General features: G+C 44.0%; 1 protein-coding gene across 6 annotated transcripts; it reads right to left on the bottom strand.

Moving 5' to 3' along the window:
• Positions 1–564: 564 nt before the first annotated feature.
• On the bottom strand, positions 565–13598 carry qki2 (QKI, KH domain containing, RNA binding 2). 6 transcript variants are annotated; one of them, XM_089016227.1, is made up of 9 exons: positions 13004–13598; positions 11603–11751; positions 9717–9833; positions 7603–7746; positions 5999–6086; positions 5497–5781; positions 5050–5073; positions 3671–3745; positions 565–2097 (listed from the first exon to the last, which is right to left on the bottom strand). In XM_089016227.1, the coding sequence occupies exons 1-9, from the start codon at positions 13143–13145 to the stop codon at positions 2075–2077; spliced, it is 1047 nt and encodes a 348-aa protein (XP_088872353.1). In that variant the 5' UTR covers positions 13146–13598; the 3' UTR covers positions 565–2074. The 6 variants fall into 6 exon arrangements, with proteins under 6 accessions (XP_088872353.1, XP_088872352.1, XP_088872355.1 ...); XM_089016226.1 differs by having other exon boundaries at positions 3671–3748; XM_089016229.1 differs by lacking the exon at positions 5050–5073.
• Between the last annotated feature and the right edge of the window lie 3278 nt (positions 13599–16876).

The raw sequence follows: 16876 nt of genomic DNA on the forward strand, positions 1-16876 counted from the left end.
GGTGAGAAGACAGGCAAAAGGGGGTGGGGGGGGGAAGTGGGATGGAACATTTCTGGCCTTTTCCCCGCATTTCATCGAAAAGGGGTGTGGTGTGTATGTCTGTGTGTGTAAAGGCCTTGTTTTTGATGATTAGTATGCAGAAAGGAAGCCTATTTGCATCATTAAGTGCTACACAGAGAGTGAGAGAAGCAACAAAGTTAGTTAGTTTTTACCACAAAGAGTTTAATGATTACAACGTTATTCCTACTGACAATATTAAAGAGTCCATTGTTCCCCCGGACCTCTTTTTCCTTTTTTTTTTTTAAGAACCCCTCTCAACAAAGCATACAGACAGATACAATGTAGTGGTTAAACACAGAAAAGTTTAGTAAAGCCTATACACTGGCCACTCAAAGGCAGATTAATGAGGACCTAAACTGTTAATTGTCAAAAAGGACCTTCAAATCAAATCAAGGCACAAGTAACAAGCGGTGGCGCTTATCTCGGAAGCTCCAGTTAACACACCAAACATCTCCAGTATTTCAGGACAAACTGCTGAATGGGTGTGTATAGTAAGGCATCAACTCTGAAAAGGTCATTTAATATACAAAATAGCATATAAAAATACATAGAAACCCGTTACAGGTGTTACGGCCCCATGATTTTTGATACCAAGGCCTCAGTTGGCTTGTGTTGCATGTGCTCATTTATATAGTTTGTGCAGGCAAGTTATGACAAAAACAGTACATACATAAAAAGACATCTTTTAGATCACTGGTTAATTAATACTGTGTGGCACTTGGACAGGGATTGGACAGTTAAATGGAAAGAGGTAAATAAAAATAAAAATCTGCTGATTTATTATTGTTATTTTTTTTAAAGGCACTTTTGTTCAGTCGTGCAACGTTCCCTTTATATGCGAGTAGTGGCATTTAAAAAGCGCGTGTTGAATCACAGTCTTGCGGAAGAAGCATGAGAACGCTTGAGCTGATGGCTGTGAAAATTTGGCCTTTTTGGAGCTCACTTTCTTTTTTTTTGCGGCGAGAGAGGAACCACCTTGGCATTTTACTTCACTTGACGAGGTTATTGGGAAGCAAAAAATTCATTAAAGGCACTCTTTGAAATGTCAGTGACATTTGAAAGAAAACAATTGCCATTTCAATCTTTGATTTCCACAATTATTAGAAAAAAAAATTATAAAAAAAATAAAGGAAGGATTAATCAAATCAAATAAAATTGTTTAACTGCAGTCGGGTGCGATTTGTAAGAAAGACTGATAAAATGCTAGCCTGCTAACGGATGCAATGCTAACATCAAGCAACATAGCACTATGACGACAGAAGAGGGTATGGCTGGTTAGTAAGTTTTTGACATCTCACTCTGTACTCAGATTCTATTTACATGCTATTAAATGCCAACGCGTTAACTGTTGCGTCGCTTACATATCGCAAGCTAGCAAGCGGAGAACAAAACGCACTGCGACGGATCGAAAGGGATTTGATTTCCCGCCTTGTCAAATGAGAATTTAACAAAACGCCAACATGCTATTGGTTTGTTTTCAGGATTGTATGACAACTCACTTGGTGTGGCGCCATTTCTAATAAGGTTTTCCGTGGTTAGGTATTTTGATCACCCAAAAAAAGCTAAAAAGTGCGAACATGTTATGAGTTGGTTGCTTTTTGAAATGAAGTAGAATGCACAATATCAACACCTCTCTCTCTTTGTGGACGGCTTGAGTACTGGGTGAGAACAATTAGCATCTTCAGTAGTTGAGTTATTATTGCTGATGCAGGAGGTCGTTTGGATCCCCCCTGCAATGGCGATATGTGAGAGGAAGGCACGTGGACTAAAAGTTCGATGGCAGCGATCCCTGCTGGGTTATCGACACTTCAGTCGCCATCCGCTGCTGGTTAGATGGAAGGGTCGCTCCTGGCGCCGGCCTCTGGTTGGCTGAGCCAGGGAGGGGCGGGGCGCGGAGGGAAGGGGATGAGAGTGGCGAGGCCGGGATGAGGTTGTGGGGGGTCGGGGGGCATTTGGCCAATGAGACAGGTAGGGTGGGTTGGGATCACGGAGGGGTTCATCAGTGGAAAAGGTGTCATGGGTTAGTTGCCGTGGCAGCTAGAGTTAGACAGGACACAGACAGACCAGGAAAGGAAGCGGAAAAAAAGAGGGCACACAGAAGGGGACATAAAAAGAAAAACAAAAGATAGAAGAGAGATTAGTTTCAGCTAGTGGCGTCGGGATGACAACAAGGCATTTTTTTCTCTCCTAAGGCGGTTGCACATGGTGCTAGGAGCGGATACTTGGCTGCCCCTCGCATCATGTGACCGCCGCGACCAGGTCGCTACTCATGCTACCAGACGGTGAATGGTTTAATGTAGGTGAGAGCGTGACCCTCTCGTTGTAAGCAGCTAGATTTGCCAGTAAGGTTGACTTATTATGAAGAATATTGATTATGCTTTGCTTTGTTGGCTAGCAAGTATTAGCAGAGCGGCTAATGGCTACTGTGAGCAGAGAGGTGCCATAGTAAGAGACAGCAATGAGAGGTTAAAAGATGGTGATTTGTTTTTAGGGGAAACATTTCTAAATAGACAGCCTGATGTCAAAAATTTTCAGTCTTTAGTTTGTCTTTGGAGATGCATTTTGTTCTCAATAGTCGTCTTTATTGCCTTTTTTTAATGTATTTCTTATGTTCTGCTTGTTTTGTACAACAGGAGCACCACTGCTCACACACATACATATTGCAGCTAGCTAATCCACGTCTATATTGCATAAAACAGTCATGAGGCCTGTGCATTGAGAAGGTCACCTCATATTTAAAAACAATAACGAAATCAAAACACCACAAAAACCACACACAAGAGCAACGACGCTGCCTTCCAGGAAACAGTAGGAGCTACACACTCGGAATAAAAGTTTTACATGGAGACATTTTATCTAGAAAAAGCATACTGTAAAAAAAAACGACTAATATGTTCAAGCGATTTTGTTCCATTAGCTTCATATAAGCACTTTAAAATCCCTATATACAAATGTATTTTTCTTTTTCTCTTTTGCAGCTAAATACATGGCAACAGCACCACTCTGGCTAGGTAATATAATATGAAAGATGTAAACAGTCCCAATGATAAAGTCCAGTGGGCGACTGGTAAGACCACAAAAGAAAAAAAAAAACAGTATTTTATACCAAAAAAGAAAAAGAGCTTGGAACACAGACTTCAGTAGTCGTCACACTCTGTGTTTTAGTAGTAAAATGGGACTAAGTGGTGTGTAGTCATCGGGCATAACACTTTTGATCACTAACAAAGAAATACGGAAACGAGTGGAATGAAATCAGGTATAAATAAAAAAAAATAATCCCATCGGACGTTCTGGGTAGTAAGATATAGCAAAAAAAACCAGGGGACTCCGAGTCCAGGAGTCACAAGGAAAGGAGTCACATGAATGGAGTGATTCACTCTAATTGAGATTGGCCGCCCTGGTTATCGAACAAGAGATAAGCGCATTCCCCCCTACCATGCCCTCCCTCTTGACATCGCTCCAACTATAATTTCACCCTTACTGCTATAAGACTGTTTTCACATGTAACGCATAGGGAATGCCATGCTAAGACACTCGCACATAAACTGGTCCCTTGGTCTTCATGCACACACGCACACGTACAAATAAAGTTTCTGGTGAGCTAACTAACCTCTGTCTGTGGTCACTACCCTTTGGTAAGGATGGATTCTCTTGTCTTGGCGGCGTACCTTAGCGGTCATGGCACCTGCTAACAAGCGCGACGACGTTAGCCAAAACAGAACACAGAAGGTTACTCATCAGAAAAAGACACATCATACAATGTCAGAGGCCACTTCCGGGAGATTTGACAACGTGCACAAAATTGCCAGTGAGAGGGTGGGGGAGACAGGGTCGGGGTGGGGGCGGTGAAGTTTTAACTCTCCGATTATGCAGCGGGTGCTACTGATCACTTGGAAAAAACGATATTTTGGTTTTTTATGGTATATTTAGATTACAATTTTACTTCTATAGGTGTATTTTTCCTATTCTGTGTCATAAAAGCAAATTTAAAATATACAATACGATTTTATATGTTGATTAAACATAGCGCGAGTCGCATTGGTATAAGTGTATTTAAAATTAAATCAAATTTCTTAATTCTTTATTTAAAAAATATATATTTTTTTAATGGCATTGGACTTTTCACGATTTGATCTATATTAAGAGATTTTAATCAGCCTTATAATCAGAATTTTTCTTATATATTAGAAAAATAATTTGCAAACCCATCCCCTTCCATACATACTACATCAAATAAATCGACCCGGTGGCGGGCTAAAACGGAGATGTCAGAATGGCTCTCTTTTCTCTTTTCCTTGCAAATATTATGCAGTACACACATTGCCGACTATATTTCAGATCACACGTACACATTCACTCCTTATTTCACCTCAAACACAAGAAATAATTGTTCAACCATAACAAGAAGGTTAAACTATTCAAAGGACAGAATCATGTCTTGTTGTGATCTTCTGTTCTTTAAAGATTAATCCAAACTATTACTTTCTATTTTTTTAAAAAAAGCTTCACTAATAGCTTCAAACTCACTCACGCTGGTGAGGCACTGGAATCAATAAAATGCTTTTAAAAAACATATATTAAATCACAAATAGCGCGGAGGAACATCTATACTAGAACATGTGTTAAAAATTACAATATATATATATATATATATATATATATATATATATATATAATTATTTTGTAAAGAAAATGTTAGAATTAAAAGTGTCACATCACCACGCTAGTCAGCTAATAGAATGTCACGAGCGAGAATAAGCCATGGATACTCCACTATAGCGCGAGAGATCTGTCGTCCTACAGTGTGAGCGAGCTGTGAGCCTTTGCTCCGTAGCATACTGAAAGCATTTTGAGGGAAGGGAGATAGGGTTGGGGTATTGGTTCAGGAAGGGAGGCGCGGGGTAGGGCGGGGGGGGGGTCTCTGCAAGCCAGTCCATGTGCGCTAAGATGGATAGCTAATTGCTTAGCCTTTGGTTGGGAAAGCCATACCTGCGAAAACACAGGACGAAGGGACTATTAGCCCGATGGTGAGCTACTGCATGCAGGGTATCACGTGAAGGGATGTATTACGAGATCTGGACACTGATGGCCATCATCAACCACAGTCATCTCTTACCATTGATCAAGTTGATTGATATTACAAGCAAAGGAATCAAATTCAGAGCAAACTTCTCTAAAGATCACGTTTATGGCTAAATACATCACTGACCCTTGAATTAATAAATGGTGCATATTTTTATCAATTTGCTAACCAATGTGTGCGTGGCGGTCATCTTGACCACAATAAACGCTACCTGCACAGCTGTAAAGTAATTTCTGCATGCATGCCATTGACTAAATTTCAATTTTTGAGTTGATGCATTGAACCAAGCATCCAGATCTCATAATACATCCATTGTCCATGTAGGAGCATGACGAGCCGGAGCGACTATTTACCTAATACGCCGGTCGAGTCGATGGGATATTCCAATATGGAGGGCGTCAATGTGTAAGGGTACTCATAGGGCGTGTAGATGATCCCCGACTCGGGTCCCTGCGGCACCAAAGCCGGATGCGGGTTAGCGCCCGGCACCAGGGCGGAGCTCTGGATCTGGCGGATCAGAGGCATGATGGTCGGCGTGGTCACGGGGGCGGGATTGCGCAAGGTGGGCGGCAGGACGGGCGTGGGGCCGGTGATGATGCGAGGGGCCTGCGGGGTGCCGAGCGGGAAGCCGGCGGTGGCTGTCGGACATAGACACATACGAACACGAGATGCACAATGATTGTGTGTACGCCCCCTGCCCCCTCGTCCCGTTCCCACCACCACATAAGCGCATACACAATGGACAGGGGACGAAGAAGGGACAAACAGTCTGTGTTACAAGGAACAGAGCCATTGTTTGTATATACAGTGGTCTCCTGTGCGAAGACCCCTCCCATCCTGTACTGTGACCCTTACGTGTCTTGAGAGTAGCGTCTCTGTAGGTTCCATTTAAGATGGCCAACTCCATCAGCTGCACTTTCTTCAAATTGTCCTCACCTTCAGCCTGCACAAAGGCAAACCGCAATCTCAATTAACGTCAGTGTCAAGGTCAAAGGGCAAGGAATCTTGTAGGCTCATCTCAGAATGATAAAGAAAGAGATGTCAGGTTGTGATAGCAAACGTGTGGCAGTGTCGCTTAAGTGCAGCACTTTTCTCATCATATATTGTCAAACATTGTAAGAAGATATCAACTCATTCACTGCCAGACATGTGCAAAAATGTGCCCATTCCAGTGCCAGGGTTATTCTCATTGTCACCTGAATTCCAGGACCCACAGAATATTGACTTTTAGGACTACATAAACATTCAATACAGCGTTAAACAACTTAGACACTTTTCTTTCATCAGAAAAAAATAGTTAATTCCTAAATGATATGGGTCTGGAGTTATGTGGGCTTGAAATGAGGGTAGCTGTCCAAAATACAATGCAATACATACATATTGGTTTATGTACAACAGCTGAAGCGGGAATAAAGCGCTAAAATGGAAGAAAGGGAAATGCAGCCCCCTTTGGAAGGGAAAAAACATTGCCAGATGTCTGGCCGGCACTTTATCGGCAGCTAAACATGAAAAAACACAAATCGAACTAATTTGCGAATGGCGCGCTACGTCATATTTTCAATTCCCATTCAATTCCCATCCAATTCGGGAAGTGCAGTGAATGAGTTAACAACATGGTTGTTGGGGTTTGCGCCATGACTGCAAGCACGTGGCATCCACACCCCCCAGCATACCGACACCACCCAGTCTGTACTATCCCGTGTCCAACAAGCTAGTTGCACCTTAGCTCCAGTTACTCGCCCCTGAGAAGCTTGTCTGATTTACTGCTTCAAGGCAAAGTTGTGGGAGTGATGCCAACACCGACCATGAGCACGACCATGGAATGAACAGGTGCTGCTGCTCACGACGACCACCACCCTTGACGACCGTAACCTTTTCCATCGAATCCACCCCCCAGCCCTCCGTTCTCTTATCCCCGCTGGTCTTTTCTTTTTGACCCAGTTGTTGCAAGCGGAAGCAGCTTTGTGATTTCACAATATACGCTTATGTGTGTGTGTTGCATGCAATTTTCCACACTAGAGGGGGGGGGCGAGATGTATTGTCGGTGGCGTTGGAGAATGTGAGCCATGCCGAGGAGTCCAATCAAAATGTGCCCTTGTGCCTGGACAACAACGATGACGAAAAAAAAGTGGGGGGGGGGGACTGGTGGGGGTGAATATCGTAGCTGGTCGTTGGGAATGAAGTGAGTTGTGAACAAGTGAAAGGAGTGATGGAGTGGGGAGGACGAGTGAACAGACTTGCCATTCATTCGTGCAGCCTTTCAAACAACCCGGCGTTACCGTAGCAACCCCTTTTTGTGCATGTTCCCTAATTACCCTAACCCCTTACACATACTCACACACACACTTTTGGACCGACAATCCGTTTCAAATGCCCCCCCCCAACCCTTTTACCCCTCTTTCCGTGCATACCAAAAAAAATGTTCAACTCTCATCCGCATTTCTTTTTGGGACACTCACAGCGGGGATGAGGAGTTTTTGGACTTCGTTGATAGCCCGCTGAAGCTTGATCTTTGCGCGGTTGTGCGTATCTTCCACCGTGATCAGGACGTGAAGGTCCTCGCTCAGGTGCTCCCAGTTAGGCTTCCCTCGGTTCATCTCCTCCTGCAGGGAGGAGAACAACAAGCACACTCGGTTAGTATGCGCGCCGTAGTCCCTTTCCCATTCACTCGCTAAAGCAAGCGACGTGTTTGTGCTGTGCGCCCAAAAAAAAAAATCACCAAACCTTCCCGTAATTTTCTGACAACTCATAATCGTTCCAGCACGTCATTATTTGTGTCTTTTATCCCGGTCTACTGTTTGCAACAATGAAGCGACTCACTACATTCTGTCACAGGAAAGTTGACCTTAACATGACTGAATGTGTCTGTGTAGGCTTTCAGTTGTACAGGAGTGGTCCATCGTTGAAAAGGTTTCTTCAGCCATCATCTGTACTTCTTTGAAGGTGTCGGACGTTTCGCTCCTCACGTCCGACACCTTCAAAGAAGTACAGATGACAGATGATGAAACCTTTTGACTGGACGTGCTGATTGTTTCGCAAAAGACTCGTACTGTCCAATGCGTTGAGCAGGTCGGTGTTAGTATTTGATTAGCTGTTAACCACTGCCAATAACAATCGTAACCTTTCTCTGAGTCATCTCAGTAATTTTACCGCCGTGCTTTCTCAGGCTTCGACCCCACAAAGAACTTTGGCCGCCTGTCGGGCCTCTATTGGAATCTTCCATCACGCTGCTGTAGGCTGTTAAGCCCGGGGTTGGCTATCAGGAGTTTTTCCGCTAGTGGCTAGTTTGAAATCGTAAGCCATTTTAGCATCTCAGCTGTAGTTCATATCTCATAACTCCACAAGAAAAGAAAGAAAGTCATCGGAGATGAATATTTGATGCAAGCACACGGAAAACGGAGTTACGAAAGAAAGCCTCCGGTCGCAGTGTGGGGCGTGCAGGCGGGGGTGAAAGGCAGCCTCGCTCGGTGAAATGTTTTGTCAAGTGAGATGTATCGTTTTGAAGAGCACTAAAAGTCAACATCTTTCTCTCGCCCAACCTCTCCCACTGTGTCTCTGTTTTCCTTCCTCTGTGTGTGCGTCTCTCCCAGAGGGTGTGCGAGGGAGGGAATGTTCAAGAGAGAGAGAGTGGGTGAGCGGGGGGCGTTGCATGGAATGCTGGACTTGCTCCACTTGCCTTTTGCAAAGCTGGAGTCATCCAACGCGAGGAGACACCAGGGGAGAAGAAGGAAAGACAGATGGACTAAAGCAGCGGGACATGGGACAAAAGTAAAAACACACCGCGGGAGGTTTAGAATATGGATCGATATGATTGAAGAGTGTAGAAAGCTGTGATTTCAAACAGCCCTGACAAGCAGAAATATGTATTGTGGATGGAAAACTCTGACTTCAGATTGTCCCTGAACGTAGCGCTTGATTTGATTCCGTATCAAATAGCCAGACTGACAAATAGTGTTGGGAAGTCTTTGATTTGGAATAGCTCCCGAAAGGCAATACCCGATTGCAATCTTTCGAGAGAGACGATGAGGAAAAAAGCTCTGATTTCACACAGTCCCAAGGTAACACTTCTATCTGTCGATAGAAACATAGCTAGACAGACTAGATAGACGAAAGAAGCTCTGATTTCAGACAATCCCCCGAAGGCATCTTCCAATTTCATAGCATTTGTTTATTTATTTTTACTTTCACCCAATTCTGACATCCATCCATTATGCAATCGGGACTTGTGATGTCTGGACGTCTCCTGACATGACTCATTACAATTATTTCAAGCGTGTCAAAGGAACAGTACTTCCTGACAAAACAGGAAGTGAGTCTTCGCTAGTTCTCTGATGAATGTAATGGCATTGAAAAAAAATATATGCAAACTAGTGGATGTTTCTTGTTCGCGCCTTGATTGTTGGACAGGCTTGTTCAGCTTCCCTGTGCAGCAATTAAATTACATTTCCCAACTCAAGGGGGAGCCCCGTCGCCACAGCTGACCCTTACAGGCCAACATTTTTCATCAATGCAATAAAACACGATCCGCAAATCCCCCCACTGCCCTTGTAGCATGCAAAAGAGTGTCGGCTACCTTCTTCTTGTCCCGCATTGAGCCTTTCCCGCGAACCATGATCTTGCAGCCAGTCTCCGCCTCCAGCTGTTTGGCGGTCAGTCCGCGCGGGCCCAGAATCCTCCCGACAAAGTTGAACTGCGAAAGCGAAAAAAAGAATACAGTAAATATATCATATGCAAAGGGGGTCGCATATGACTTGAGCCCATTTTGGCGTCGGCGGTGTGCTTGTGATGCGTTTGTGTTACCAAGCCAGACCAAAATAGACGAATATTGGCGGCATGAGGGGTCGCCGGCACTCGCTTAACCTTATCTGTCACAGGGACTGAGTGATTAACAAGACAGCTGCCCCATGTGTGTGTATGTATATCCCCTCATCTCACACATACACACAATACTTTCTCAGTAGCGACACGTCGATGGCACGCTGACCTCTGACTCACAAGGGCGCCCAGGCACTAATAGAGTCAAACGGCTCCTCTAAATTTAACCTTGATCTCAAGCGTTTGCCCCGCTTGTCACGTGAGTGAGGACAGTCTGTCATTGTGCTGGCTGATTGGCGAGCTGATGCGTGGCAGAAAAGGGGGGGGGGGGGGGGGTTACATGGGGGTTAAAGGCAGGAGATTAAAAAAAAGAAACAATAAAAATTGTCCTAAAAAAAATCATGTGAGCCCTTCAATCTGGATAAACAACTCTCATATTGAAGTACTTAACTGTACTTGGCAGCAATCGTGAGGATGTGCTAGATGCATGCGCCCTTCGTAGGGTCTTATATTTAGGGTGGGTGGGGTGGAGGTGGTTAATCCACCTTTTTGAGGGCCGGTAAATATGGATGAGCGATGGCATCATGCTGATTAAAGCTGCACGAAGAATCAGCCTTTATTGGTAAACAAAACTGGTGTAACGAATATTGTAATTTGATCGTGATCATTAATTGCTTCCCAGTATTTGTTTTTGTTTTTTTTGTGGGTGGGGGGGTTGTTTGCTTTGCATGATGTCAAATTTGATTTCCTCTTGGCGTAATAACTTTGGAAATAATTTGTTCCTTATTATTCTGGAACATGACATTACGGTTTCATTTCTTAATAGTGCAAAATAAATGTTAACATTTTTTTTCTCATTATTCCAGAAATGACATCACAGTTTATTACCACACTTTGAGATCAGTTAAATTGCTCCTGGCATGTAAATTGTCTCTTTTGTGTGACATTTTATGTTGAGTTAAAAAAATCAAGTCTTTAGAAATATTTTGTTTCTTATTATTCCAGGAATGAAACTGCCTTCTGAATATGACAATAGCGGTTTACGCCCTTGTTTCTTTCCTATGACCACGGTGACCTTAGGAATTGCTTCATTTCTTTTTTTTTTCAGGCATGTGAATCTTCTGCGTCATGACTTCACGGTTGAGGCACTCATTTAGAAGTCGTTCAATGGTCATGATTTTTTATATTAACTAAACCACTGTTTGGGCGATTCAACCAAAAACTCAACAAACTTAGCATCTTGCCACTTGGTTGTGCGATTTTCAAGAAATCATACACGGATTTCTGTCTTATCATTTCGATTCTGAGGTGCTGTTGCTAGTTTTTGTAGTTTTCATATCCTCCTTAAAACTTTCAATTTCAGAGTTACTCAACATTTGAGTTCCTGTTAACACACTACTTTGAATGTGTCGTTTAAATCTGGAAAATTATCTTCTTCTATTTGGCTTTTCATCGGCTAAAATGGCGCCCCAGTTTTTCATTCGGGCATTGACCGGGCTCGTGAGGCCCCAACTGACTTTTTACTCCACCCCCCCGCCACCGCCAGGAGATAAAAGTGTCCAAGGGCGAAAAGTAAACAGTTGGCAGAGCGGTTCGAAGGTCACACACTGCCCTCCTCCCCTCGCCAACCCACCCCTCACTCACATCGGGGTACTCTTTGACCGGCACGAAGAGCTTCTCCTGCAGCTGAGCGACCGGTCCGATAGCTTCGGGTAGCTCCTCCATGTCGCGTCCGTTGAACATGCCTCCGTTCACCGTGTCGTTGTACATGTCCTTGCGTACCCTCCCGATCTCTGCCGGAACAAGAAAGGAAAGAGTCATGAGACGTGACTGACAATTTCTCCTGCTGTGTTGACACATGCGGTTCCCTTTTAACCCAGTAAATATGCTCGGGGAGGTCACCGTGACCTAATAACGAAACTGGACGGAAAGGATTGCTCATTTTCAAAACACGTGCGGCGTCTGCTCTTTTGCGCCGAGGCCCCATTAAAACACTGTCATGCTTGTAATGTTTGCTTAGGCCTGACCCTGCGGCCCACAATGCCTCTGTAATGACACCCCGGCGCAATAATAAGTGCTTGCATGCCAACCGCACGCACTCACGCGCACAAACACGACCCAATAGCTGCCTTCAGGCGCAAATATCGTCTGACCTCAGCAGGTTTGATGGCCGAGCTACAATCCCTTGAACAACCTCTTGTGACCGCCCAATTTTTGGGTCACGGCGACACTTTGCCCCGCGAAAATGAGAAGTGAAAGAGGTTACGGCTAAAAGCTCTCATCACCTCGTGTTTGTTTCATTCAGTTGTCAGTCAGCTAGCATTAGTTGATGTCACTAAATACAATACAATACAATGCGATACATATTGATTTATATAGCGCTTTACCAAAGCGCTTAACATGGACTAAAGCACGAGTCCGCATCGCTCTGAAATGGACAAAAGCTGTCTGGACGGGGCCCCTGTCCACATAACTCAGGCCGAAGCCAGAATACAGCGAGCATGGGCAACTTTGATTCTCAACACGGCTTGTCACGCTATCATGTAGTGCGAGAGACGGCCTTCCACTGATGTGTTTCTTTCAAATAATGTGAGCTGTTCAAAAAAAATGTTTTTGAAAAACTCAAATCTTGGAGTGGCGAGTTTGGAAAAAAAATATATTGAAAATGACTATTGGAATGATGTCATGATTTGAGTATTGGCACTTTAGTGATGAGGAATGGAAGGAAGTCGCCCAAGTGACATGTTGTGTCGTTCCAGTGCAGGGCTGGGCTGCATCACTCCCACCATAAGCCTGCGCATTAGGTCACCGGCAAAGACTAACAACTGTCTGTTTGTTTCCCATCACCGACTCACTCGCTCACTCACTCGCTCTTCATTTGTGTGCAACTGATAAGGCACAGAGAAAAGACGGACTGTTTTCGAGATATAAACATTAAAAAATGTCATATTTAGCCTTTTAAAAGTGACATGCACGACCCCCCCCCCCCCTCCGACCTCCACTCACTTCCCCAACTCTCAACGCCCCACCCACTCACCACCTTACCTTCATCTAGCAGCCGCTCCAGATGTGTAAAGATGCCACTGAAGTTGGGTAATGAACTCATCACCTTCCGGTCGTTCATCAGCTGCATTAAGTAGTCCGGGTTGGACTTGGGTCTCTCCTTCACCTCTGTCTCCCCAACCATGGCTCAAGCGTTGATGCAAAAGCACTCTGCTTGGATTTAATATCAAGTATTATGTAGAAGAGTGGTGGTGGGTTGTGGGGTGTTTCAAAAAAAAAAGTCCCTAAACAGGATTCCAGGACACCACCGTCCTCCAGCCGGCGAGCGTGTCTCTCAAGCGGCTACTTTTCAAATCACAGCCGCCCCCTCTCCCTCCGCTCGGTTCCGAGGCCGAGTCGTCTCCGGATGATGCGAGCCCCTCCTCGACCACCTCCGGCGACTTAAAGTTGCTTTTTGGTGGCGGGAGGGAGGGGGGAGGAAAAGTTCCTTGGAGAGTTTTTTCGAAGTGGACCGCGAACAAGTTAGTGGCGGCGGATCCGGGCTCGGTATCATATGATTACAGTAGTGCGGGTGAGCACGAGTGGGGCTCCGGGGAGCGCGCTGCGCGTCACCGCTAACGCCTGAGGGGTGGAGGCTCGTGCTCGTCTCCATTGAGCACCGCGTATTACAAACGCCCTCCCTCCCTCCGCGCACGCACAACAAAACATACAAGGCAACGTGAAGGTATGCGCATCTGTTGCTTCACCTCATCTGTCCAGTTCGACCTGGCCGCGAGCGTGCGTGCATGCGCGCGTGCAGCCGGCTCGTTTAACTCAAAAGGGTAGCTAGCTTGCCACATCGTTGAGCATACTGAAACTTTACCAGTGGAGGGCCGTGCATGGCACTCCTAGGCCTTCAGTAATGCTACGTCTGAATCACTCCACAGCTGTGGGTGTGGTGTGATTTACCACTAGAGGGTCCCGTTGGCCAGGAAATAACTGACTTGAACCAACTTACAAAATACTGTCATTAAACTGTTCGAATTTTTACTATGAATGTGTGGATTCATAATAACCTCATAACATTGCAATATTATTTGCTATTTTTGCTAGCATCGTAGCGGCTCAACCTTAATGATGTCCATCTATTCTTGAAAAGCCCGTCTTGAAAAAGGCTTGTACAGTAAATATCCAACAAAATACATTTCTGCCCCTCCTTCAGTCATTTTGGGTTGACAAAACCGCTATTAAATCAACACAAAAATATATTTACTTTTGCAGCTCGCTACAGATACAGCGTGCTAGCCCTGGCTAGTATGCACTTATCACTAGCGCGTCGTGATACTATAATTGGCTTGTGACTCTGACTGGTTAAAGCAACGGTTTCATCGCCATTAATTTTTATGCTCCAGGACCTACAGCAATTATTCTGAAGGCGTCTAGGTAGATTTTTGTTCCTGGTAACAAATGATGGCTGAAATGTGATTGGTTCAAAGCTTAACTATGAAAACACACATCTGGAAGCAGCACAACAGGGGAAAAGCAATGAAAGGAAGCTAAAAGACAAGTTGGAATTATTTAATAAGAATTCATGGACAAAATATAATTCACATTAGTCTATGATTGAGATACTTTCAGGCCAGCAGAGAAGGCCCTGACAGCCCACCAGTGACAGAATGTATCCACAAATTCCTGAGTTAGATATTTGACATGGATGGATAGACAAGGCATTTACATGCAGAATATTTCATAATAATCACATGAAATTTCACTTCGCAATGCAGTCAAGAGTCCACTAAGTGACAAAAGTGTATTTTTGTTTAAAAATCAACTTGTGTCAATCATGTGTTTTATCTTCTGTTTTCTTACCAGTGAAGGAAAGCAAGTGGGGTGGCACACCCAGGCGTCCCGCGGCTGTGCGACCAGGTGGGATGGATGCTTTGCTGAACTAACAAGGCGGCGTGAAGTGTGCACTTGTTCTTACTGGGTGGCTGCCTGAAATGTCAGCACTGAAGGAACAGATAGGTGAGAGAGTCTAAACATAACCTGCTGTAAATCACACACACACACACGTAGGTGAGACAATGAGTGTGTGTGGCTGTTGGGATACGGCCACGTCTATATCTCTGTGTGTGAATTGTGACGGGGCAGCATGGTAATGGCTGGTCAGCTGGTATGGCGAGTATTCAGGGCGGGGGCTGTGCATTGTCCTCTCATGGCTCCCCAACAATGCCCCTCTGAGTAGCTCGCCACACATCTACCAGTCACGGGCCTCTCGCTCACCCGCTCTCTCCGCTGCTTTGCTTTCTATCGGCCATATTTATTCAGCCGGGGCGAGGCGTAAAGTGAGACGCGATGATTGTTGTGAGAGCCGCGGTGCTTCTGACCATTTGGGCGAAGGTCAAGCAGCTAGAGGACCCCCTGGCGTCCCCACTCCCACCACTCTACTCACCAGACTTCAAATCAAAGCACATGTCATTCACTGAGGACGCACATACCTCCATATATGCGTCATGATATGATGCACGCGCCGAATAATTTAATCAGCTGTGACTTTTTTTTTTCAAAGCTCGTGTGCTCCCGTCATGCATTTGTGCACATAACCGATGGAATTTTGTGATAAAATGCCAAAAGATTGATTGGCCCTCTTATGTTTATCATTGGAACGGCAACATTTAAGTATGAAATATGTCAATAAAAGCCAGCAAATTGTCTGCAGTATATCATGCGCTATTCAACTTTAAGTGGCGTCCATACTGAATAAATTAAAGTATCTCCAACTTTTGTGTCAGAATACCCAAATATTTCAAGTAAAATGGCAAGACCGTTGTCCATTTGCAAAACAAAAAAAAGATGCAAACAAATTTGGAAATTCATCTTCTACTTCTTTCCATTCACTTTTAACTTGATTTAAAAAAAGGGTAACAACGAAAGAAAAACATTTTTCAACTGTAATAATCAGAAATTATATATCTGATAAAATAGTAATTATCCCTTTCATATTAAAGTCATAGAAATGCCACCAGATTCTTGTGAATAAAATATGGTTTTCTTTACTTTTTTTCCCCATCAGTTCCAGTTTGGAAAAAATACGCCGTCTTGTGGAGGAAAGGTGTAACTACAGCTGGTCAATATGTTGAAAAAGACACAAACAGGAGAAAAACACCCAAAAGGTAAATGTTAGAAAATATACATGAAGCAAATTGTGGAAATGTATCTAAAAAAATAAGTTATTCTATTTAAACCAACTGGTTGGATAAACGTTTCATTGCCTTACCTATAGCTACCAACAAAGGGAGACATAGTCACATAGAGGCAGCAGCTTAAAATAAGCACATTGCACTGTAAACATTTGGTTACATTCACATAACAAAATATTTATTTTGAATCATTGTGAATATTATATATTCAGTTAATTATGTCGATTATTTTTTTTTACTTGTAAGCAGACAATGAGACAGACAGACAGTGGCATTTAATTCAAATCCACTCCCTGTTTTTCCTTCCACTCACTGACTCTTGCATGTACGTGACGTGTAAGTGCTTGCTGTAGGACATCAGCCGCTCACCTGGCTGAAGGAGACTCAGGCTAATCTCAAATCCGATTAGTCTCCTTATCTACTCAGTCCTGCTTTTATGTGCTTTGGACACTACTGAAATACCATGCAAAGAAGACACGCTCTCAAGTCTGGTTGCTGACATAGTTCTAAAGAAAAAAGGACTTTAAATGGAAATGTATGTGTATCTTCACCGTTAACTAGTTGGATTGAATTTGTAATACAACATACATCTGTAAATTTTGTGACTTTTATATCCAAATACATCCGGGTTTCCTACGTTTTACGCAATAGTCGATTAAATATAAAGTATCACCAGATTTGGTGGGTTTTACATTCCAATAACAACACACACATACTTTAGTCTATAACGGAACTA

This window comes from Hippocampus bargibanti, linkage group LG15, assembly GCF_051943395.1.
Source record: "Hippocampus bargibanti isolate YZ-2025 linkage group LG15, ASM5194339v1, whole genome shotgun sequence".
Classification (NCBI taxonomy): Eukaryota; Metazoa; Chordata; class Actinopteri; order Syngnathiformes; family Syngnathidae; genus Hippocampus; species Hippocampus bargibanti.

Coding starts and splice junctions, on each gene's coding strand:
- qki2 (XM_089016226.1), bottom strand. CDS start 13,145: ATGGTTGGGGAGACAGAGGTGAAGGAGAGACCCAAGTCCAACCCGGAC. Junction 5,074..5,496: donor CGACTCGACCGGCGTATTAG/GTAAATAGTCGC, acceptor TCGGGCTAATAG/TCCCTTCGTCCTGTGTTTTC. Junction 3,749..5,049: donor TTCGTCCTGTGTTTTCGCAG/GTATGGCTTTCC, acceptor CGCGCTTGTTAG/CAGGTGCCATGACCGCTAAG.